The 25,629-nt window shown below is 51.3% G+C and overlaps 1 protein-coding gene across 1 annotated transcript; it reads left to right on the top strand.

Annotated features, from left to right (window-relative positions):
• Nucleotides 1-367: 367 nt before the first annotated feature.
• Nucleotides 368-16,908, top strand: ZNF235 (zinc finger protein 235). Its single transcript, XM_055146549.1, has 5 exons — nt 368-607; nt 2,735-2,796; nt 5,798-5,924; nt 6,702-6,773; nt 13,681-16,908. The coding sequence occupies exons 1-5, from the start codon at nt 376-378 to the stop codon at nt 15,459-15,461; spliced, it is 2,274 nt and encodes a 757-aa protein (XP_055002524.1). The 5' UTR covers nt 368-375; the 3' UTR covers nt 15,462-16,908.
• Nucleotides 16,909-25,629: the final 8,721 nt, after the last annotated feature.

Genomic DNA, 25,629 nt, shown 5'->3' with positions numbered 1-25,629 from the left:
CTGAATGAGGGCTAGAGACTGAGCACAGCGGCCACTCAACACCTTTGTTGCAAACCACAACAGCTAATTAGAGAGAGAAAGCAGAAGGGAATGCCTTGCCACAGTGGCAGGGTGGGGTGGGGGGGAGATGGGATTGGGGAGGGTGGGAGGGACACTGGGTTTACGGGTGGTGGAGAATGGGCACTGGTGAAGGGATGGGTTCCCAAACTTTGTATGAGGGAAGTGTGAGCACAGAAGTGTATAAATCTGTAACTGTACCCTCACGGTGATTCTCTAATTAAAAATAAATAAATTAAAAAAAAAAAAAAAAAAAAAGAAAATAAAATGGCAAAAACGTTGTTTCTTTATTTTTTCTTCCAGACTCTTTAAAACTACATGAATAACCCAAGAACTCCAGGAGATTCCAACCAAGCCCAGAGCTGTCAAAACCACCAACCGCGACACACAGGTCCGCGCGCTCCCTGCTGGGAAATGCAGTCCGGAAGTCGTGTGGAGTTGCAGGCACTTCCGCTCGGGCATGTCGGGAATTGTAGTACAGGGCCAGGCTGTGCTCAAAGCCACTTTAGCCGCGGGAAGACGAGTCGGCGCCGAGGTGTCGCGCCGAGAGGTGAGTTCTTCGCGCGCCCCTGGACTCCTCAGCAGTGCTGGATGGGCGCGGGGCCAGCGCGGACCCGCTGCTCCCCCCGGCGAGGGGAGCCTGGAGGCGCCGGCGCTTTGCGTCCGCTCGGCGGGGAGCCTCCCGCGCCGTACTCGGAGTTGGCGGGGCTCCGCGCAGCCCCGGACCCTCCGGCACGCCCCGCGTCGCCTCGCAGTGAACAGTGCGGTCACTTGCCTTCCCCGACCCTCCGCTACCTGATGGCCAGCCAGGCCGGACCGACTGCGTGTCCCTCCCCGGATTCCCGCGGGGAAGCGCCCGCGAGCCTGGGCCGCCCCTGCCCCGCCCCACACGCCTGAGACCCCCACCCCCGCCTCGCACCCGTACGCCTAAGACACCACGAGCCCCTCATGCCCGCGAGCCTCCGGCCCCGGCCCCGCACGCCTGCGAACCCCCCGTCCCGCACGCCCGCTAGTCCCCAGCCCCGCACGCCCACGAACACCCCATCCCAGCTCTGCACGTCCGCCAGGCCCCCACACCGGCCCCGCACGCCTGCTCGCCGCCCGGGGTTAGGGGGGACTGCGACCTGCGGCGGGTGCCTGGCAGAAGCCGTGGATGCGCCCGAGCGTTCGGCCCGCAGAGCCCCTCCCAAGTGCCCACAAGTGCGGGAGGCCCCGCGGTGCAGATGTCCTGCAGCCTCGCCGCTTGGTCACCGGGTTTCCTTGTCCCTGTTTGCCGTCACACAGGAGAGACTGTGGGCCTTCGAGCACTTGCTGGGAGCCAGCAGAGGGACGGGCATTACCAACATAAAGTTCCTGCCGGTCCCCTGAGAACTAGATTTCTGGGGCAGCGGTGACTCGGAACAGCGCAGCCCCCTCCGGATTTCTGATTTTTCATTTTCTGGAGAGCACCTACTTACTAAGCACTGGAAGCTGCGAGTTCGTGTTACCCACGTTCTCTGTAATCTGCTTACAGGCAAGTGGACTGAGGTCCAGCGCTTGAGGCTTGAAAAAACAGTGAATGCAGAAAAAGCTCTAAAAACAGAAAGGAAGTTTATAATCTAAAGGAAATTCGCCCTTGGGAGAATTTTTCTCGGTGTACCTGGAAGCAGCAGCCTGAAAAATCGAATCTTTTATCCAAATGCTCCACGTCCTGAGTCTCTCCTTCACCTCCCCTTCAAATGTCACCTCTCCTCAACTCCACACTTCCACTTGGGATAAAGGCCCTATTTTTGGAAGGGGCTGTTACCTGACAGACCTGCCCTAGGAGCTCTGCGCCACTCAACCACCTTTGCTTCCATTGTATCAGCCGGCACCATCTCCTTTCCCCAGCTCTGGCTATTAGGGATAAGCCTGTGTCCTGGCTGCCTCTTGAGCCCCCTTATTTTAGGGGGCTCCTAGAGGTGATTTAAAATTGATTTACCCCCCCAGGGCTTGAGCAATAGTACATAGGGGGTGAGGCAATTGCCTTGCACACGGCCAACTTGGGTTTTGACCCCCCCACATCCCATATGGTCCCCCGAGCCTCGCCGGAGTGATCCCTGAGCGCAGAGCCAGCCCTGAGTATTGCTGGGTGTGGCCCCCAAACAACCCAGCAAACAAAAATTGATTTTCTTCTGTTCATCTACCTTCATTCATTTTCATCACTGGAGCCCCCATTGCTGCTCAGGGGGGAATAAGAATGAGAGTCGTCTTGCAGGGCTGGATCAAATGCCAGGATTTGAATGTGGGAATTTGTTTTTCTTTATGGGTCACACCTGGCAATGCACAGGGGTTACTCCTGGCTCTGCACTCAGGAATTACTCCTGTCGATGCTCAGGGGACCATATGGAATACTGGGAATCGAACCTGGGTTGGCCGCGTGCAAGGCAAACGCCCCACCCACTATGCTATCGCTCCAGCCCCTAAATGTGGGAATTTTTGACCCCTTAAGTTAAAAAGCCTGGCTCTCGGGCAGTGAGAGGCACGTGGGTTAGTTCTGTCGTGGAGTCATACCCGCACAGAGGCAGCTGGGGAGCCCGGGATTCTCGGGGACTCAGTTGCCTGAGTCCAACTAAGCCCCTTACCCCGGCTGCGGCTCGTGGGGCAGGTGGATGAGCCAGACCCCCTTCTCTCCCTGACGATGCCTTCTTTCCCCCAGTTCTCCCCTTCCAGATCACCGCCTTCCCCAGTAGGAAGAGGAAAAAAATGATCAAGTTTCAGGTACGTTTCATAAAATGGCTTTTACATCCTCTGTTCTGTATAAAACTGTACTTCATAAAATGGCATCTCAGATCCTGACATGTGGATGAGCTTTTCTCCTGCTCAGGGTAAAAAGGTGTCATCTGGGAAATCACAGGAACGGCTGAATGGGAAAATTGACATGAAAACTGCTTCCATCAGAAAGTATGCCCTCATCAGTGGGCTAGAGAACAGCTTCGTAGAGAGGGAGGCAGAGAGCTGGTTTTTGTTTGGGGTGGGGGGGTTGGTTTGGTTTGGGGTCCACGTCATGGCTTGCTCCTGATCCTGTGCTCAGGGATCACTCCTAGAGTGCACAGGGGACCCATAGAGTGCCGGGGATCAAACCAAGGTTGCCCCACCACAAGGCAAAGCTCTTTAGCTCCCATACTGTGGTCTGAGTCTGGCCAGTGGAGATGGGGTGACGTCACAGCGGATACATAGTCTAGTCTTTTCAGGAAACATCCTTTTCATGAGCTGGGGTGGCAGACAATTGAGGAACATGCAGTAATCCTCGTGTTTATCGAACATGGCAGAGAAACGTTATGGCGGGTGTGTGGTAGGCAACTAGTGGGCAAGGAAGGTTCCCCTGGGTGGTCCTGGCTGTTCAGGGACTGGGGCCCGTCAGTGCAGAGGTGAGCTGAAGGCCCTGCTTTAGTCTAATCAGAGCCAAGAGCGTTGGGGGGATGACTCCTCCCAGGAGAGGGGGTTACCACCCCGCACCCCACCTCCAGGCCATGAGCCTCCAGTCTACTTTGAGGCTTTTCAGAACCCCTAGGGTCCTTCTAAACCTTTTATGTGAGAGAGGAATGATTTGAGCAACGTTGCAAAAAAAAGCTTAGCTAAAAGCCCTTAGAGGCACTCAAGGGATTGCAACTTGCCAGCCTCTTCCTTTTTGTTGATTTCTTTGTCAAAGTTAATGTTTGTAAAGGGTAAAAAGTACCCACATTATTAATGGCTTCAGAATAGCAGTTTTCTGCTTTCCCACTTTTTTTTCTGTTTTGGATCACAGGTGGCAGTGCTCAGGGCTTACTCGAGGCTCTATGCTCAGAGATCACACCTGGCAGCGTTCGGGGACCATATGGGGTGCCTGGGGATCGAAAAGAGGTTGGCCACCTGCAAGGCAAACACCCTTGCCCCCTACCCACTGTGCTATGGCTTTGGCCCCTTTTTCTGAGTGGCCACATGGGGCGCGTCCTGCAGCCATGGGGCGCGTGAGTGAGGCACCTGGACCCGAGCACAGGGACCGCGGTGACCTGTTTATGTTTTTTTTTTTTTTGCATCTAAGATGATAATTTAATGAAAATGAACAGTCATGTAAGTGAAGAGTTGGGATCAGAAATAGCCAAGGGTTTGGTGCAGGGAGCAAGACAGAAATATCCTAAAGAGCCCCAGTTTGGACTGTGTGGAAGGCCAGTGCAGCAGGAGCATTTGGAGTGAGCGGGACACCGACCAGGAGGTGCTGTGGGAGGAGTCGGGGCCTCGGGACTCAGCATAAGGGCCAAGGTCTTGGTGCCAGTACAGTGTCGAGGGCGTTTGCCTTGCGTGCAGCCGACCCAGGTTCTATCCCCAGCTTCCCAAATGGTTCCTGAGTAACCCTGAGCTTCTCCAGGTGTGACCCAAAAAAAGAATCAAGGTCTCGAGCATCAATTCCACAGCAAAATGAGCTCATCTGCACTAGCTCTGACGTATAACAGCTGGAGACTGCACGGTACAGTGCTCACAAGGCATGAAGGATGGGGCAGGGCGGTAGTGCAGCGGGGAGGGCAGTTGCCTTGCACATGGCTGACCCGTGTTCGATCCCTGGCACCCCATATGGGTCCCTGAGCCCCATCAGGAATAATTCCTGAGTGCAGAACCAGGAGTAACCCCTGAATAATGCTGTGTTATAAACAAAAAGCAAATGGAAAAGAAAAAAAGGCTCCAAAAAGGCTCTGGTGGGTACAGCAGTGCAGGAGACTGGGAGGAGCCAGGACTGACAGGGGCTCAGGCTCTCCAGGTGACCTCAGGGCACAGCCAGCGCAGAGGGGCTGGAGTCCCCCTGAACCGCTAAAAGTCCATTTGCTCACTTTGCACGCAGCTGATCCGGATTCAGTTCCCAACACCCCATAGGATCCTGAGCTCCTCCAGAAGTGACCCGAGTGCAGGGTCAGGAGTGATTCCACACTGCCCAGTGTGGGCGCTCGGCCCCACCAAAGGGGCTGATTTGAACACACTGATGCCCGCACTATAATCTTTCAATTAAACCATATCCAAGTGTCCTCACCATGCCAGCCCATTAATCACCAGTTTACCCAGGTTTTAAGCAAATTGCTCATGCCAGGGAGGTCACTCAAAGAGCTGGACGCAGACTTTGCACGCGGAGACCCCGAGTCTGATTGGCCCCAGTTGATCCTCTGGGTGTAGTCTGGTGGCCCCGGCTCTGCCAGGCCTGGGAACACCACATGGCCGGGCCAGTATCTGGGTCAGGCACTGCCAGGAGTGGTCCCTGAGCTGCACCCCCAAAAGAGAGGGGTAACCGCCGAGCAGGGAGAATAAGAGATGCGTCTGACAGCCCATAGGAAAATCACTGTTCTAGCAACATAAAGAGGCTTTGGGGAGGATTTTGTTTTGTGTTTTGGGTCACACCCACCTGTGGCCCCAAGATCAGGGCTGCTTCTTGGCTCTGTGCTCATGGATCACTCCCGGCGGGGCTCAGGGAAGTATAATGGGGTACTGGGGGGGGTGAACCTGCATACGGGGTACTGGGCCACTTTTCTGACAGGTCGCCCCTGGCGGGCACATTGCCAGACACCCAGGCAGTGATTTAATGGTAGGTTAAAGACAGCAGTGTGAGAAGGGTGCCTCATTTTAGGGACATGAGGGGTTTATTTATCCTTTGATTCCTCCCCCCACTCCCTGCTGTACCAGTGGATGGGGAGGTGGCACGGAGGCGGAGGCGGAGGCGGAGGCAGTGAGCTCGAGGTGCCTGTGTTTGGGGTTGCAGGCAGCAGTGACGTTCCAGGACGTGGCCGTGATCTTCTCGGAGGAGGAGCTGGGGCTGCTGGAGCCCGCACAGCGGGAACTGTACCGGGACGTGATGCTGGAGAACTTCCGGAACCTGCTGTCCCTGGGTGAGCCTGGCCACCCAGAACCCTCCTCCTGCCCTGGGCCACATCGAGGGGCCTGGATACTGCACTTTGGGGTGCTGGTAGTTTTCCTGGGCTCTGCCCAGGGGCTCGGGATTCTGCAGAGACCAGAGCCTTCTGGGGTGTTTTGGAGCAGCACTAAGGCAAGGGCTGGGAGACGGTTCAAGCACTTGCCTTGCATCCTGCAACCCCTAGTGAGATCTTGGGCGCAGGCAGGAGCAGCCCCTGAGCACTGCCTGCTTCAGCCCAGTCTCTCCTACATACATGATGGTCTTGGAGCCACACCCTGCAGTGCTCAGGGCTGACTTCTGACAGCAGTTCAGGGACCATATGGGATTATGGGGATTATACCCATGTTGGATGCATGCAAGGCAAATACCCTGCCCATTATACTGTCTGCCGCCCCCCACCCCCTCCCCATCGGCCTTTCTCTCTAATGCCTGAGTGAGGTCTGGGCATGTGTAAGCCTGCAGTAGAAGGCAGGAGGCTCTGGGAAGGCCGAGGCAAGCGTGCATGTGGGGTAGGCGGGTCCTTTCTCGTCTCAGTAACTGCCATGTGCGCAGGATGTATTCCTGATGTAATTTAACAGGACCTAGGGCAGGCGTGCACGCGGCCGACCGAGGTTCTATCTCTAGCATCCCACACGGTCTCCCACCCCCTAGGAATGACACCTGAGCACTTCATTATGGGAGGGCCAAGCTGTCACTGGGCTGGGAGATCAACACTTTTTGACATTTTCACGTGAATCTTGTCTCCCCGCAGGCCCTCAGCCCTCCATGCCAGACCTTATCTCCCACCTGGAGAGCGAGGAGAGGCTCTGGGCCACTGAGAGAGGTAGGTGTTCCAGGGCCTCGGGGGCTCGGCCACAGCAGCGTCACCCGCCCTCTTGTTCTTCAGATTGTCACTTGGGCTTCTGGGACAGGATCCTTTCTACTCTCTCTGTTCTTGAGTTTTACTGTTTGTCTGTATATACTGTTAATTGCCTATCAGATATATAATTTGCAAATATTTCTGTTTTTTTAAAAAAACTCAACTTGTGGTGGTGTTTAGGGGACCATGTAATACCGGCTCTTGAACCCAGGCCTCCTGCATGGTTTTTCAACATATACATGCCTGTGTTAATTTTACTTTACTTTTTTACATATAAAATGAATAATGTGAATAGGAAGTTAGAGTCAGTAAAGATGTCAGCCAACCCCAGTTTGATTCCTGGCACTACAGTGTCCCCTGAACACCACCAGGAGTGACCCAAAAGCCAGGAAAAAGCAAATAAATAGGGCAGGGCTGAGGATCTGGCTCAGTGGTCGAGCACATGCCTTGTATGTGTGAGGCCCTAGCTGTAGCCCCAGCAACACCAGAGAATACTGAAAATATCCTGGAGCAAAGTTGGGTAGTTGGGAATGTTTAGGGAAGTGCATTGTGGTTGGTTGGGAGCAAGAGGGTCATGGGAGGGGTCAGCCTGGCAGCCCTGGGCATTAGTGTAAAATCTGTTCTCATGAAACCGCTCAGTCTATTATGAATTATGCAACAGCACTTTAAAAATCTTATTTGAGGGCCGGAGCGATAGCACAGCGGGTAGGGCGTTTGCCTTGCACGCGGCCGACCCGGGTTCGATCCCCGGCATCCCATATGGTCCCCCAAGCACTGCCAGGAGTAATTCCTGAGTGCAAAGCCAGGAGTAACCCCTGAGCATTGCTGGGTGTGACCCAAAAAGCAAAAAAAAAAAAAAAAGTCTTATTTGAGACACCGGGAATTACATACTGGTCAGGACAGGGCTTCATGCAAGCAGCAGGCCAGCATCACGCCCTCCACCATTCCCTCAGCTTCCCTGATTGGGGCTTTTGAAGGACAAATATAAACTGTACAGAGTGAGAATTATAACATTGGTTTAGACAGCGAGCAGGAGGTGGGGAAGGAGAGAAAGGGATACAGTGGGGCTGTAGACTACAGGTTCTCGCCTGGGAGCAGGACATGGAAAATGGCTAAAAGTCCAGGCGAAATCTTGATGTCTTCCTTGCCTTTGAAAATCGGAAGAGTTTGAGATCGATTTCAGAATTTAACGTTGTGAAGAACCGACCCCTGAATTCATGTGCACCTGCGGAGTGGCCCAAGAGGGGCTCAGATTGAGCAGAAATCCGGACGCTGCCTCTACTGTCTCTGTGTGAGCCCAACTCACACAGAGTTAAAAACCTAAAAAGAAAAAGGGACATTTTTCAGAGGAGCAAGATAGAATCTAGAGGCTGCGAATAGAATTATGTTAGTTCTCTGGGCTGTAATCCAACATTATTCAACAAATGAAGGACACCATGACAGAAAAAAGAAAAACCAGAACAGAAGCCTAATATGTGCCAAATGCTGAAATGAGCAGGAGAAAGTGAAACACCTGCGAGATTGGATGTCAACTGTGCTAAGTGACTACATAAGAAATCTCAGCAGAGAACCTAATTGGATAGAACCACATGCAAATTTTAAAATTGAACTGTATCTACATTTAAAAGTTCCCGAAATGCAACAGAACAACCAACCAACAAACTTGAAAACAGATTCCCAGGACTCTCCTCACATTCACAGTCTTTAAAAGTACTTTGCTATAGGACTGGAGCGATAGCACAGTGGGTAGGGTGTTTGCCTTGCATGAGGCTGACCCAGGTTCAATCCCCAGCATCTCATATGGTCTCCCAAGCACCTCCAGGAGTATTTCCTGAGTGCAGGGCCAGGAGTAACCACTGAGCATTGCAAGTGTGACCCCAAAAAGAAAAAGGTACTTTGCTACTTCCTCGGAGGATGGCTGTCCTTGACATTAATCTTGCACTCCAGTTTAGCGGTGACACAGCGCTCAAGGTGTCTGGAGACCTCTCCATTCCTCCTTCCCATCTGAGTAACAACACAGCTGGGTAGAGTGTTCTAGCTTGGCATCTTGTTCATGTCATACCACACCCTTCTCTCCCCAAGACTCTCCTCCCTCCCTCAGCTTGTGACTATTAATTTGTTCATATGAATCTGCCCTTTCTGGCAGCCAGGGGCCCAGGTTTCAGTCTCAGCACCACGGGGATTTTGGGGGCCACATTGGCTGTTCCTTGGGGACCAAGCTGGAGACAGCGTGCTGGCAGGAGCAGCGTCTGCCCCTGGGAGGACGCTGGGGTACTATATATAGGGGTGCAGCTCGCTGACTTTTGGTTAGATAGTGCCAGGTGCTGGGTCTGCTGGCTGGAAGCACTTGTTGCCACTGAAACAGAGTGCTGCAGGGCTTCTCTGTGCCCCTCATCCCTGGCTGGATGTGGCTTGCTGCCAGCACCGAGGGGAACATGAGTGTTCTCCCCTCGGCCATCTTGCTCTATTCCCATCCCCGTGGCGAATTTTAAAACATTAAGATTCGCCTGGAAAAAACCCGAGTGCCCTAGAACAGATGACTGGTTGAAGAAACTCTGGTACATATATACAATGGAATACTATGCAGCTGTCAGAAAAAATGAGGTCATGACGTTTGCATATAAGTGGATCTACATGGAAAGTATCATGCTAAGTGAAATGAGTCAGAAAGAGAGAGACAGACATAGAAAGATTGCACTCATCTGTGGAATATAGAATAATAGACTATAAGACGAACACCCAAGAATAGTAGAAATAAGTACCAGGAAGTTGTCACCATGGCTTGGAGGCTGTTCTCTCATTCTGGGCAACTCAGAGAAGGGAGCAGCAAGTAAAATGTGGTTGTTGGTCATGTGAGGGAAAGATGATGCGGGCCAAATATAGACTAGAGACTGAACGCAATGGCCACTCAACACCTTTATTGCAAACCACAACACCTAACCAGAGAGAGAGAACAAAAGGGAATTCCCTGCCATAGTGGCAGGGTGGGGTGGGGGGAGACGGGACTGGGAAGGGGGGGTGGGATGTTGGGTTTACTGGTGGTGGAGAATGGGCACTGGTGAAGGGATGGGTTATCAAACTTTGTAAGGGAGAAACATGAGCACAAAAATGTATAAATCTGGAACTGTACCCTCACGTTGACTCACTAAAAATAAACTATTAATAAAAAAATAAATAAATAAAAAATAAAATTAAAAAAAAAAAAAAACATTAAGATTCGCTAGGCAATAAAAACTGTTAGGCACAGTAACAGACAGTGGTAAAGAATAAAACAGTTCTAACCATCTGCCTTCAGAAAAGTTCAGTGGGGAGGCTGGAGCCAAAGCACAGCTGGTAGGGCATTTGCCTTGCATGTGGCCGACCCAGGTTCATTTCCCAGCATTCCATATGGTCCCCCGAGCACCGCCAGGAGTTAATTCCTGAGTGTAGAGCCAGGAGTAACCCCAGTGCATCACCAGGTATGACCCAAAAAGAAAAAGTTCAGTAGGTTGGGGTCTGCCTGATAAATGCTGTCTCAGGAATGGGCCATGGGGAAGGTGAGCCCCTGGGTAGGGGGTCAAGGGGCTGCTGTCCATGGCCTCTTAGCTCCTAAGTCAAACCGTCTTCTTCATTTTCTCTAACTCCACTCATATGCTTAGAAATGCAGCTACTGTGTGCTTTAGAGAAGTCTCTGATGCAGGGGATAGACCAGGAGAATTCTGTGCAGGAAACAGAATAAATGAGTGTTGAGCCTTTTGTATTCATGAGTAAGCGCCAGCCTGCTCTGCTCATGGGAGCTCCCGCTCTTTAACCGATCACGTGTGGCAAGAAGTACTTTATGTGCCTTTAATTCTTGAAATAGTTCTGACCACCTAGGTGAAATAATTCTATGTTTCCTTATTTGTTTTATGGGTGTGGGCACAGCCAGATGTGCTGGGAAAATCAAACCTTGGACTCCTGTGTAGCAACTAATCCTTTGGGCCATCTCCATGATCCCTAATCCTATTTTTTTAAGGGATGAAACAGTTCTATGAGGCGGGGAAAGTGAAAGGTTTGGGCCACAGGGTTGATCCCCAGCGGCATCACTCGACCCAAGAATTGAACCTTCAGACTAGTGGCTGAGGGTCACTGGGAGTGGCCCTAGGTATCGCCTCAGAGTGGGGGTCGGGATTTAAACCTATCAGATGCAGCAGATTGAAGCCTGTCGAAGTTTGAAGGGGCAGGTGCTGCCCCCCAGATTCTAAGTGTATCCTTAGAATAATGATGACAGAGACTTTTTGGATGCTCAGACCATCGACAGAAGTGAGTGAATTCTCAATATCTGTAGCACTGTCGTCCTGTTGTTCGTACATTTGCTTGAGAGGGCACCAGTAACATCTCCATTGTGAGACTTGTTACTGTTTTTGGCATATTGAATATGCCACGGGTAGCTTGTCAGGCTCTGCCCTGTAGGCGGGATACTCTCGGTAGCTTGCTGAGCTCTTTGAGAAGGGCAGAGGAATCAATCCCGGGTTAAACACCCAACCCGCTGTGCTATTGCTCCAGTCCCTTTCTCAGTATCTATAAACCAAAAATTTCTAAAATTATCTGTATTCTCCATGAAGATAATCATAAAATAATGACCAAACTGGGAACATATGTGATGGTAGCAGTGATTTAATGGGACGATATTTGTAAGCCCCAGTAGTAGTTATGGGCGGGGGGAGTGCAGGGGGAGATGGGGACCACACCCAGTGGTGCTTGGGATGCACCCCAGGTTGGGTACATGCTGGGCAAGTGTCCTAACTAATATACTATCTCCCAGCCCCTAACGGTTTTTTAAAACCTCTTTTAAAAAAGAAACAGGCTGGTGGGGCTGGAGAAATGATAGAGGGACAGGCACTTGCCTTGCACGTGGCCAACTGGGTTTAATCCCCAGATGGTTCCTCATGTACCGCTAGGCATGGCCAGAAAAACAAAACAACGGGCTGGCGAGAGTGTGAGGGGTGAGGTTCTTTTTTCCCCAGCTGTGAAGCTGGTGAAGGAACCCAGGCACCATCTAATGGGTTCCTGAGCATGCCAAAAGCTCAAATTTAGGATTTTGAAATAACTTTCTAGAAGTGGCTCATAGATAGTAATAGCCCCCATAACCTGCGCGGTTTCCCTCCCCACGAATGCCTTGTAGTGGGTCGTGGCACATCAGCCCACTCGGTTGACTCGGCACTGCTCAAATGTTCCCACAGAGTTCCTCAGCCATTTCCCACTGAGACTCTGGCCAAGAGATGCTGGTTTGAGAAGCTGGGGTCCGAGTTACTGCTGAAGATTGGTCAGAACTAAAGCTCTAAGAGACCTATCGTCATGCAGCTGGCTGAGGAGGATGCGGCCACCAGGGTCAGCCTTGGGGCGTCTTGCACACCAGGCATGTGCTCCAGCCTTTCAGCTACTTCCCGGGCCTAGGGTTGAAACTACCTTTCCTTCCATTCTTGGGCCACACACAGCAGTGCTTGGGGGACCAGGTATGGTGCCTTCCTCGCTATACCCCACTGCCCCATCTCTGCCCATACCTAAGGCAGCTTTGTCTAAATAGAGCGAGAGTGACTCTTTGCTAAGGAGTGAAGAACTTCATTTTTGGAAAGTTTGTTGAGGAGAGCTAGATTTTACTTGCCCAGAGAGGGTTTGGGGGCTGTTATGAAGTGAGACTTAACCATCTGGGACAGCACAGTGGGGAGGGCGCTTGCCTGGCACATGGCTGACTGGGTTCCATCCTGGCACCCTATGTGGTCCCCCCAGGCTTAATCCCTGAGCACTGCCAGTGTGGCTCAAACACAGAACAGATCACTGCCCCGTCCCCAGCCCATACTGGGAAACACTAAGTGGGAAAGGTTTCTGTCCATCTGTCCCTCTGCCCAGACACCAGAGTTGAGGGGAGCAGATCTGAGACACCCGGATTCCCAGCCCTGGTCCCAGCTGGGGGAGCAGATCTTTCTCAATGCCCAAGTCTCTAGGTGGAAACCTATGGAAATCTCATTCTCCCAGTTTTCCCACTGGGGTAGTTGGGGTGGCAGGTCACGCTCTGTCCATGAAGTAGGAACAGATGTGCAGAAAACTCCCCACCCCCTCACTGCACCCAGATTGATTGTGCCTTATTTGGAGGCCTCTGGACTGGGAAGGGAAAGCAGGGAATCTGAGCACCCCCAGGACCCTCCCAAGTGTTCCAGGAAGATCTGAGGGGGCTCCTTGCAGGCCATTAAGATTTGCAGGTGACAGTGAGACTCAGATGGCAGGAGGGACAAGGGGGGTGAAGAACACAGTTTGTCCTCTGACACCACCTACCTGCCTGGTGTGCTCTACAATGGCCATTCCAGGAGATGTTTTAGAAAACTGCCCTTAAGTCTCATGGGGAACACGGCTTTCAGACCCATTTTCCTCCAAGTCAGGCTTTCAGCTATGCCCTCCAAGCAGACACAGGACCCCATGAGGGAAGGGTTTTATCCTCACCCCTTGTGAGAACTGTGGGTGGCGGCTCCATCTGTTTGCAGAGACACGACCAAGGGTCAGGGTTTACCTGCTGGCTGTATTCTGCTAGACCTGGAAAAATCTGCCGCTGTACCCCAGGTTCCAGACACCCCAGTGAAGCTGAGATTAGTCCACGCTGTGCCCCAGACCAGCCCTGGTCAGTCGCCCTGGAAGCTCAGCAGGATTTATGCCCTGCAGATGCCGTCCAGGAGATGAAACTGCAAAGCCCCGCGCAATAAAGCATTTGCTGGGGGATCCACAGGAAATGGGGGCCAGGAGGCTCCATGTATCCTGTCACTCCTCTAGTTTCTACATGTTCCTGGCGCCCACTCCATCCTCCCCATCCATACCGCTGTCATGTTCCCTGCGCTCATTCTCTCCCGCTCTCCCCTTCCAGGTCCACCCAGGATCCAGCTGGGGCCGGAGCCTGCAACGCGATGCCCTTCACTGAGGGAGCTCTCGAGCTGGCAGATCCAGAGACACATTGTCAGCAAACTGGCCAGGACTTGCACCTTGGCACTGGCCCATCCAAGTGGCTCTCACTGCCCAGAGTCACCAGGCTTGCCCTGTGGGGGCACCAGCTGTCATGCATTCACCAGCCTGGCACAGACCTTCTGGCACCGGGCAGATGTGGCAAGTGGCCCCCAGTGTGTGCAGCCCCCCTCTGCTGCCGACATGTTTGTCTGCACCCTGCGGCCCCAGCGAGACAGAGTCCCCCGCAATGACTGTGGGCCAGACGCCTGCCCAGATTCAGCTCATGAGACAGCTCCCAGGAACAGCTGCAGCCGGGGAGCGCAGCAGCAGGGACATACAGGGGAGAAGGGGCCCCCTGCATCCCACCCACCCCAGAAAGAGCCCCATGGTGACAGCCCAGCCATGCCCAGGCCCCCGAGTGCCCGTGGTGGCAAGAAACGCTACTGGTGCCAGGACTGCGGGAAGGGCTTCAGCCAGAGCTCGAACCTGCAGACCCACCAGCGCGTCCACACTGGCGAGAAACCCTACTCATGCCTGGAGTGCGGCAAGAGCTTCAACCAGACCTCACACCTCTACGCGCACCTGCCCATCCACACGGGCGAGAAGCCCTACACATGCGGGGCCTGCGGCAAGGGTTTCAGCCGGAGCACGGACCTCAACATCCACTGCCGCGTCCACACGGGCGAGAAGCCCTACAAGTGCGGGGCGTGCGGGAAGGGCTTCACGCAGCGCTCACACCTGCAGGCGCACGAGCGCATCCACACGGGCGAGAAGCCCTACACGTGCGGGGCCTGCGGGAAGCGCTTCAGCTGCAGCTCAAACCTGCACACGCACCAGCGCGTGCACACCGAGGAGAAGCCCTACTGCTGCGGCGAGTGCGGCAAGCGCTTCAGCCTGAGCTTCAACCTGCAGAGCCACCAGCGCGTGCACACGGGCGAGAAGCCCTACCGCTGCGGCGAGTGCGGCAAGGGCTTCAGCTCGGCCTCCAGCTTCCAGAGCCACCAGCGCGTGCACACCGGGGAGAGGCCCTTCCGCTGCGGCGTGTGCGGGAAGGGCTTCAGCCAGAGCTCCTACTTCCAGGCGCACCAGCGCGTGCATACGGGTGAGAAGCCCTACAAGTGCGAGGTGTGCGGCAAGCGCTTCAACTGGAGCCTGAACCTGCACAACCACCAGCGCGTGCACACGGGCGAGAAGCCCTACAAGTGTGATGAGTGCGGCAAGGGCTTCAGCCAGGCCTCGAACCTGCAGGCCCACCAGAGCGTCCACACCGGCGAGAAGCCCTTCAAGTGCCAGGCGTGCCAGAAGCGGTTCAGCCAGGCCTCCCACCTGCAGGCCCACCAGCGGGTGCACACGGGCGAAAAGCCATTTAAGTGCGAGACATGCGGGAAGGCCTTCAGCCAGCGCTCCAACCTCCAGGTGCACCAGATAGTGCACACAGGGGAGAAGCCCTTCCGGTGCGAGGAGTGTGGCAAGGAGTTCAGCTGGAGTGCGGGACTCAGCGCCCACCAGCGGGTGCACACGGGCGAGAAGCCCTACACGTGCCAGCAGTGCGGCAAGGGCTTCAGCCAGGCCTCCCACTTCCACACACACCAGCGGGTGCACACCGGGGAGCGGCCATACGTCTGCGGTGTGTGCTGCAAGGGCTTCAGCCAGAGGTCACACCTCGTCTACCACCAGAGGGTCCACGCTGGAGGGAATCTCTAGGGCAGCGTGGAAGAACCTGCAAGGATGGCTCCCTCTCCCTCTCTCTCCTCTGGTTGCTGGTGGTAGGCCAGAGTTCCTTCAGAACCCACAGGCTTCAAGGAAGCATCACGGGAAAGGAGGTGCATTTAAAAGGTGCTTCTTGGGAGGCTGGAGCGATTGTAGGGCACTTGCCTTGCACGCAGCCAACCTGGGTTCAATCCCCAGCATCCCATAGGGCCCCCCGAGCACTACCGGGAGTGATTCCTGAGTGCAGAACCAGGAGTAACCCCTGAACATCACCAGGTGTGACCTCAAAGCTTTAAAAAAATGCTGTTTGGGAGATAGTGCCAGGGCTAGGGCACATGAGCCTGACCAGGTGTGATCCCGAGCACTACTCAGCCTTCGGAGCATCACCAGATGTGGCCCTTGAGGTTGCCAGCACCATGGGAGTCCACAGACCCCAGCATGGACACGCGGCCCCAACTGAGTACTGCTGCTGGGGCCCCCTGAGCACGACTTGGATGGCCCACCCACCCCAAAGGCTATTCTGTGAATCGTCACAAGCACAGATTTCACGGGTTTTTCTCATCTGTTCTAGAGATGTGCAGTCCGTGCCATATCAGAGTTTCAGATGTTTTGCGTTCTCCCACGGCAACACAACAGATGCACACAGCTCCTCAGCCTGTACCTAGGAGAGGCTGTGGCAGGAACAACCATGGGCAAGATGTAGACCAAAATGATCCCCACATACTTGACATCGCCTGTCCTGTGGAGCCGCACACCACGTATCTACCATGTAGAGCCATGCGTGCCTCAGACAGGTGCCCCTCAGGGTGTGGAGCCGGGTGGGGTCTCACGCTGAGAGGGGTCACGACAGCCCACCCAGGACCCCTCCATCCGAAATGACTGACACTCAGAGGAATCCTGCAAGTAGCCTTAATGTTCACTCCAGGAAATGGGAATCAGAGCTGGGGAGTCCCGTGCTGCCAACATTTCCCCCCGTTTCTACCCATAGGGCTGGCCCCTCCACATCTATGGGGTGGCGTGGCACTGTGTACCGCGTGAAAGTTTCACCTTTGTATTTTATAGACCGAGAAGTCAGTTTTGTATTCCTCGACAATAAAACACTGCCATTTCTATTATTGCAAGAGCTGAACCTCAGTTCATTGCAGTAGGAGTTTACTGTAAAGCTGTCCAAAGTCATTTCCAGTGACCAAAAGGGTTCTGAGTAAAACAGCCATGAGTAGCTGCTCTCCTTGTCTTGCCCTGTTCTGGCGCAGGCAAGATGGGCACCTCTGAGAATCCATCTTTACTTTAAACCTTCAGAGACTCCAGGAGATTCTGAGATTTTTCACATCACATCCCAACTGTGGGTATGAAAAGACCCTAACCGAGTTGGCTGGGGTTTCACTAAGTACATTGCTCAGGATGTGGGATGTGGGATGTGGGTTGCAACAGAACTTGTCAGTAGCAGTGACCTGTAGTAGTCCTGTAGTAGTCCTTCGGTTTGCATCAAAATAGTTTTTGAGGGCGGAGAGCATAGCGTGAAGGCACCCCTGCCACCACCACCCGTGGCCCAATCCCCAGCGCTGCAGAAGGTCCCCTGGAGGTCCAGTAGCCCCCAGCACTGCAGGCCTGTCAGCGTTTTCAGGACAGGGAACTGAACCACCAGCCATGGTGGCCAAGAATCATGGGGACTGGCCTCCAGATCCTTGGGGCACCCCTTGGGTATCCCTTTTCCCCCAAATATCCTGTGATACAGCGATTTTACCTTGGCAAATGACAGAGAAAGAAAGACCATTCAAAGATGATTAGCCTAATGGGAGAAAACAAGTGCCGGCCGGGGTGAGCACGGCAGAATGGAGCGCAGGTTCTCATGGGGAGGGGGGGGAGCTCCCAAGTTCTACCCCTGCCACACGATTTCCCCCAAGCAATGAGCTGGAAGGAGCTGCCACTCTCTGACCCAGAAAATGAAAGAACCTATCTTACTAATAAAGGACTATTCGAAAAAAATACATTCTGAAACATATGTGCGGCTATGAAAATGGTCTCAGGGGCCAGGGCAATAGTATAGTGGGCAGTCAGTGGCACTGCACACAGCTGACCTGGGTTCAATCCCCAACATCTCATATAGACCCCTGAGCACCACCGGGAGTAATTCCTACCTGAGTGCACAGTAAGGAGGAAGCCCTGAGCACTGCTGTGTACGACCCAAATAACAAAAATATTTTTAAATTAAAGTGGTCTCATAAGGCCTAGAAAATAACTCACTCATAACAAAAGTCTGGGTTGTCCCTAGTAATAGAAGTCTGTTTGCCTACTATGTGTTCTTATTCAGAGACAGCATCTGAGGAAAAACATTCATTACTGCACTACCTGGTTTACTTTTCCACAAAGTGCGGGGGTGATTCTACTTGTTTATGCCTGAGGGGTGGGGGAACTACACTAACCATCTTCAAGTCCCCTAACTGGTAAAAGTAAGAAACAATAAACTGTATCACTGTCTTCTCGTTCATCGATTTGCTCGAGCGGGCACCAGTAACGTTTTCATTGTGAGACTTGTTACTGTTTTTTAAAATACTGAGTAGATGTTTTTTAAAATACTGAGTGAAATACTGAGTAAGAGTTTCTTGGCCGCACTCCTGGCTGTCTTCCCTGGGGCCCCTCAGAGGGGATGGGCTCCAGCTTCCCTCCCTGCCCCGAGCAGTGCTCCCGGCAGCCAAAGACTACCAGAATCTAGCCACAGCCATGCTCAAGGCCCCTCTCCACACATTTGGACAAGCCTCACGCATGAAGGTACCGGCAGAGGAACCCAGGTGTGTGTAATCCCATCCATGGCCAACATCCAGAGACTTAAAAGCAAGCTCCCAGAAGCTATATCTTATAACCTACTTCTCCCTCTGGGAGAAACTAGCAAGCTACTGAGTTTCCTGCCCACATGAGACAGCCTTGCAAACTTCCCATGGTGTATTCATATGCTAAAGCCAGTAACAAGTTGGATCTCATTCCCCTGACCCTGAAAGAGCCTCCAATGCAGCATCGTTGGGAAGGCCGAGTAGAGAGAGGCTTCTAAAATCTCAGGGATAGGACGAATGGAGAGGTTACTGAGCCCGCTCGAGAAATCGACGATCAACGAGATTTCGTGACTCGTGAGTAAATGTTACTCGCCATATCTCCCTGGGCCTAGAACTCCATGTCTGTCTAGAGGACAGATGTCACCGCACTGTTGGTAAGGGCACCATCTGCATTCACCTGCCTGCTGGTGTGACACCTGCCAAATGCGTGTGTTAGTGGGACACTGCAGAATCAAATGAGAAGGTGAATTCAGTTATTGACAGTGAGTTGGGCAGACATGGACACAGATACGCAAAATCACGTGGACATGCAAATAACATAACCTGGTTCTCTTTAAAGGGGCAATATAGGGTCAGTGAGACAATACAGTGGGGAGGGGACATGGCCAACCTAGGTTGGATCCCGGCAGGCTTCAGGGTTAAGGTGCTTGCCCTGCATGAGGCTGACCCCAGTTTAATTCCCAGCCCTGCAAATGATCCTCCCGCCTCCTCCAGCACCTCCATCAGGTATGAACCCTGAGCAAAGAGGCAGGAGTAAGCCCTGAGAGCCACTGGTCCACAGCACCACTGGGTGGGCCCTCAAACCATCCAACTCAAAAAATAAAAAAGATGGCAAGCTTAGGGGGTGACTTAGGTTAGGTCCATCTGCCACTCACCACACCAGTGGGGTCACTGTAAACAGGTCACAATTAGAAACAAACATGGTCAGTGGGATCCAACCACATCAAACTTTTCTATGAAAAGGCCCCTGTAGGATGGGAGAAGGTCCTCATAGCCAGGGTCTGGGCAGGGCCCAGCTTCCAAAGGAGCAGATGGGGGAATCCAGAAAATGCACATTAAAGCTCTGCTATGTCAGGCACACCGGGATAGCTTTGGAAAAAAAAAAAAAGCAAAAACCATTCACCCAGTCCCAGGGGAAATTGGGCAAGGAAGCCAGTGAGGTGCTTGGGACAGCAGTTTGCATTTCAAACAGCCTCTGAGTCCCAGCACCCCTCCCCGGAAAATGTCCATCCCAGCCAACACGCAGATCCTTCAGGCATTTCAACACAACAGCTGAGGACAAATGAAAGGAACCTGTTTGCTCCTTATGGATGGTCAGCTATACCCCGGGGAGTGAGTGACTGCAAAGGCCACACAGCTACCCTGGAAACACAGGGGCTCCTGGAGGAATTTCTTAGTGAAAACGTCTTATTTTTGCTTGATAATTTGGTAAAACTTAAACGAGAACCAAAATGATAAATGGAATCAAATGATAAAAAGCAACGCCCCCCCCCCAACACCCTGTAGCACTGTAGCATAGTCATCCCGTTGTTCGTCGATTTGCTCAAATGAACACCAGTAATGTCTCCATTGTGAGACTTGTTACTATTTTTGGCATATCAAATATGCCACGGGTAGCTTGCCAGGCTCTCCCAGAGGGACGGAGGAACTGAACCCGGGTCGGCTGCATGCAAGGCAAACGCCCTACCCACTGTGCTATCGCCCCAACACCCTACCTTAAAAAAATTTTTTTTAAGATTCTGTGGTTTACAATACTATTCATAATGGTTTCTCATGCATAGAATTCCTCTAGCACACCCATTACCAGTGTACTCACCTCCCTCTCTCAAGGACCCCAACACCAGGTCTTCTCAAACCTCCCCCTCCAACCCAGCTGTGTGGATCAGTTCTCACATTATTGCCTTTGGGCCTTTGTTTAAGTTCCATATGTGAGAGAGATTATTCTGGATCTGTCCCTTTCTTTCTGACTGACCCCACTCAGCACGATATCCTCCAGTTCCATCCACACTGCTGAAAACTGCATGATTTGGGGGGCTGGAGAGATATTATAATGGGAGGGAGCTTGCCTTGCATAATGGCATACTTGGGTTCAATCCCTAGCATCTCAAATGGTCCCCCAAGCACCATCAGGATTGATTCCAGAGTGCTGAGTAAAGAGGAACCCCTCAGCATCACCGGTGTGGCCTCCCCCCAAAATGAAAGAAACAATTCTTATTCAAGACCCTCCACTCACTCAAAAGAAAAAGGAATGCCTTCTGCCTTCTCCACAGCACATGGGGCATTCTTTCTAGGACAGATCATACGTTGGGACACAATTTGAGAATCCATAAAATCACAAAAGAATAAATCATACCACATATCTTCTCAGACCACAAAGCCACCAAGGTAGGAATCAACTACAAAAAGAAAGTGTCAAAAAGACTAAATACCTGGGAACGAAACAATATGCTGCTAACAACTGGATCAAAGATGAGATCAAAGAGGAAGCGAAAGATTCCTGGAAACAAGTGAGAATGAAGACACCAACTGCCAGGATCTATGGGACACAGAAAATCAAATCCCAGCATCCCATATGGTCCCCTGAGCACAACCAGGGGTAATTCCTGAGTGCAGAGCCAGGAGTAATCCCTGTGCATCGCCAGGTGTGACCCAAAAAGCCAAAAAAAATCTCACTGCTTTTTGGACACTGAGTCCAAAACTTTTGGAGTCATCCCAAGACCAGGCACAAAGCCATGGGAACTCACCACAGACTGAAACAGGGATCGCACCTGCCTGCAACTCAGTTGCATCCCCGTCTTCCTTTCTGGTGTAAGGTCAGTCACAAGCAGACCTGGGAAGACTCCGGAGGTCCTACATATGTGGTTGAGACACTGCCTTCAACACATGAAGGGTAGAATGTGCACTGCATGGGGGAACAAATAAGACCCATTTGGTCAGTGCGGGGTGGTGATCCATTCCCAAGTCAATAAACTTGTAGAAAAGCAGTTTCATTTCTGAGGTGATTCTTCTGTTTTGTTTTCCTGGAGAAGGCACACCTTGCAGTGCTCTGGGCTACTCCTAATTTGGTAATAAATTTGGAGTCAATCCCAGTAGTCTGGGGCACCTGAAGTGTACAAACAGAACTTGGGTCTCTTGTGTGCAAAGTACACGCTCCAGCACTTGGCGCCAGCCCCACAGCCTTCTAGTGGAATTATTTCTGTTTGGGGGACAGAACAGTGCTCAGGGATCACTCCTCGAGGGGCTCCACGTGCCAGGGATTTATGGATAAATCCCTGGGTATTCCCAGCTTTGCATTAGATATAGGGAAAGTCCCAGCCTTATACTTTACAACACCCCTTGTCCTTTATGGAGGATGAACGAACCCCCAGTGACCTCAAAAGAATGTTGTGAGAAAACAGAAGGGCCGGGGGCATTGGACCCCACTTGCTCCCTTCCTTCTGGGCTGCAAGCCATGGGCCCATTCTGGATGACATCCATGCAGAAGAGCCCCAGAATAAAGACAAACATAACCGGGGGTTTGTCCTCTCTGCTTTCTCAAGGCTGTGGAGTCCAAAGTCATCTGGTGCTTTGCCTGACCAGAGTATCTCCCACAGAGTATATGGCCTCAAGCTCCTGGGGTGGAAGTGCCACTACCACACCCAACAATGAGACTACAATTCCCAGAGTTCCCCAGCAGGACTTCACCATTGTACCCTCTCTACCACGGAAGTGCCTCAGAGCAATGCAACTCCAGGAATGCCAGACTTCTCAGCAAGGAAGCCCTTATACCCAATGCCACTTATACTCTAGGTATATATTATTGTTTTAACTGTTTAACCACTATCACTGTATCACTGTCATCCTGTTGTTTGTCAATTTACTCAAGCAGGCACCAGTAACATCTCTATTACACTCAGCCCTGAGATTTTAGCAACCTCTCCTTACTCGTCTTTCCCAATGATTGGAGACTCTTTCAGGGTCAGGGGAATGAGGCCTATTGTTACTGTTTTTGGCATATCAAATATGCCATCGTTAGCTTTCAGGCTCTGCCGTGCAGGCAGGATACTCTCAGTAACTTGCTGGGCTCTCCGAGAGGTATGTATATATCTGTTACTATATTTGGAATATGAATACACCACAAGGAGCTTGCCAGGCTCTCCTGAGCAGCCAATAGACTCTCGGTAGCTTGTCAGGTTTTCCAAGAGGGAGAACTAGGCTGTTAGATGTCCGGGAGCTTGGTTTTAGGATTACACGGCACCGGGGCCATTCTTTGGGTGCTACTGCCTACCTACTGGAAAATGGGGGATCTGGGTGGAAGAGGCCCAGTCCCAATCCGAACAGCCTTGGAGATCTCAGCCCCAGGTCCCACACACCTGGATTCCTCTGCTGGCTCCCCCATGCATGAGGCTCGTCCGAACATGTGGAGAGTGGCCCAACTGTCAAAGCTTTGTTTGGGAGGGGAGGGAAACGCAACCCATCCCCTCCGAGGGGCCCCGGTGAAGACAGCCAGGCGCAGGGGGCAAGAGACTGAGTCGCTCTCTTCCAAAAGCTTGGTTTTATAGTCTCTGGATGTTGGCTGTTGATGGGTTTACACGGCACGGGTTGAGGGGGAGGGGGAAGCAGTCTCTGGGTGTGACTGCCTAGCTACTGGAAAATGGGAGATCTGGGTGGAAGAGGCCCAGTCCCAATCCGAGCAGCCTTGGAGATCTCAGCCCCAGGTCCCTCACACTGGGAACTCCGCCAGCTCCCCCACGCGTGAGGCTTGTCGGAACATTCAAATGTTTAATATGTTTTAAAATATATTGGGGGCTGGAGCGATAGCACAGCAGAAGGGTGTTTGCCTTGCATGCGGCAGACCTGGGTCCGATTCCTCCGCTCCTCTCAGAGAGCCTGGCAAGCTACCGAGAGTATCTCGCCTACACGGCAGAGCCTGGCAAGCTACCTTGTGGCATATTCAATATGCCAAAAACAGTAACAAAAAGTCTCAAAAAAAATGGAGATGTTACTGGTACCCACTCGAGCAAATCGATGAACAATGGGATGACAGTGACAGTGAAAATATATTTAATATAAAAGTTGACCCCCTTCAGCCAGACTTCAGAATTCATTCACCTTCTGAAGGTTAATGACATTAACCACCATCCTTTCGGTTTTCTGGCTTTAAAATGGAGCACAGCCCTGGGTGTGACTGTGAAGTAAATGCAGAACAGAAAGGGGGAGAAATGTCAAACACACTATAGCATTCTTTTGATTTTAGTTCTGAGTTACATGCATCAGGGCTCAGGGATTACTCCTGGCAGGACCCCCAGGACCATATAGGGTGCTGGGGATAAAACTCAGGTTGACTTGATGATCTGCTCCTCTGCCTTTTTTTTCTTTCTTTCTTTCTTTCTTTCTTTCTTTCTTTCTTTCTTTCTTTCTTTCTTTCTTTCTTTCTTTCTTTCTTTTTTTTTATTGAAACAGCGTGAGAGCAGTTACAAAGTTTTCAGTTTAAGTCTCGGTCATACAATGATGAAACACCCGACCCTTCACCAGTGCACATTTTCCACCACTAAAAACCTCAGTGTCCCCCCATCCCACACCCTCCCCCTACCTGTGTGATAGACGATTTCCATGTTACTCTCTCTCTACTTTGATTATATTCGATATTTCAATTCCAAACCCACCATTATTATTTGGGACTTTACCCCAACACTCAGATCTGCTGAAAAGGCAACATAAGACAATTTGTTTTCTATTGCTGATTATGAATTGCATATGATGATGTGCAGCCAACCTCTGCCTTCTAAGCCAGTTAACACATCTCATTCTGGAGGTCCTTGCTTGTATGCTGATAAGCATCATACATCACAGGTGGTGTGGTCTAAAAACTGTTGGTTTTGTTTGCTCAAGATTTTACCCACGGCATTCATTGCTATTGGGAGTGAATGGAATTAGTTTGTTCTTGTTGCTAATACACCCAAATTTATCCATTTAACTGGGAATGGACATTTATGAACATACAAAGGCATGCCATTTGCTAAATATATGAATGTTGGGGCTGGAGAGATAGCACCCCGGGTAGGGCATTTGCCTTGCACGTGGCGGACCCAGGTTCGATTCCCAGCATCCCATATGGTCCCCTGAGCACCAGCAGGGGTAGGTAATACCTGAATGCTATAGCCAGGAGTGATCCCTGTGCATCGCCAGGTGTGACCAAAAAAATTAAAAATTAAAAAAATAAATATATGAATGTTTCATTGATATATTTACTATATTTGGTCTAAAGGATTGGGGGTGATTTTCATAATTTGGGGGGTATGTTTTGAACCACACCCAGTAGTACTCTGGGGTTACTCCCAAATGTGTTTGGTGGGGGGCTCCTAAAAGTGCTCAGGAGACCATCTGATGTTGGAACTCAAACTTAGGCCTCCTGCATGAGCTCCAGCCTTTTATGCTACTTCTGGCCCTAATTGATTTAAAAGCATTGATACATTAAATTAATAGTATTAACACAACAAAGCTTCAGTATTTACTACAAAACCTTATTGCTCATTGTACTCCTCTATGTAACAACTGAATTTTGTCCTTTTCGTATATAAAGCATGTACATTAAGCTATTATAAAAATATATTTTTACATATTAAAAATTGTCACAAAGGGGCTGGAGTGATAGCACAGCAGGTAGGGTGGTTGCCTTGCATGCAGCCAACCTGGGTTCAATTCCCAGCATTCCATATGGTCTCCTGAGTGCCTCCTGAGTGCAGAGCCAGGAGTAACCCCTGAGCATTGCCAGCTGTGACCAAAAAGCAAAAAAAAAAAAAAAATGTCATATAGAAAATGTCTCAAATAGTATCAAATAAATTGAGGGCCTGCTATGGGGAAAGACTTAAGGGGGTGGTTGAGAAAACTGGAGACAGTGGTGGAGGGAAGGTATAATAGTGGTGGGATTGGTGTTGGAATACTGAATGCCTGTAACAAATCATCATGAACAACTTTGTAAACCACAGTGTTTATATAAAGTGTAAGGGGAAAAGTTTTTAAATGAATTTTAAAAAATAGAAAAGAAAATGTTGTCTCTCAAATTTAGATGGTGACTTGCTGACCAAAACTACAGTAGATGTACAGAGGAAAGAATTTTTTTCCAGAATCAAGTGCAAAGGGCTACATGGGAGGAAAGAGAAAAAAAATAGAAAAAAATCATTAGAAAACTAAGCAAAGCCCACAGTGACAGGCCCCAACTAGATGTGTCCACATGGCAGACAACAGTATATTGTCCAACAGGCCAATGCCAAATTAACATCATACTAAAGCTCTGAATAGCTTTCAAACATTTCATCTGTTCCCTGGGGTAATTTTACTACAGCTACATTTTG

The sequence above is a fragment of the Sorex araneus genome, chromosome 8 (assembly GCF_027595985.1).
Source record: "Sorex araneus isolate mSorAra2 chromosome 8, mSorAra2.pri, whole genome shotgun sequence".
NCBI classification, from domain to species: Eukaryota; Metazoa; Chordata; class Mammalia; order Eulipotyphla; family Soricidae; genus Sorex; species Sorex araneus.
This window is presented reverse-complemented; position numbering and strand designations above follow the sequence as displayed.

What these genes read in the sequence shown, in the direction of transcription:
- ZNF235 (XM_055146549.1), top strand. Translation starts at nt 376, where the DNA reads ATGAATAACCCAAGAACTCCAGGAGATTCCAACCAAGCCCAGAGCTGT. An exon ending in CCGGAACCTGCTGTCCCTGG is followed by an intron (nt 5,925 to 6,701) that starts GTGAGCCTGGCC and finishes GTCTCCCCGCAG; the next exon opens with GCCCTCAGCCCTCCATGCCA. An exon ending in GCTCTGGGCCACTGAGAGAG is followed by an intron (nt 6,774 to 13,680) that starts GTAGGTGTTCCA and finishes CTCCCCTTCCAG; the next exon opens with GTCCACCCAGGATCCAGCTG.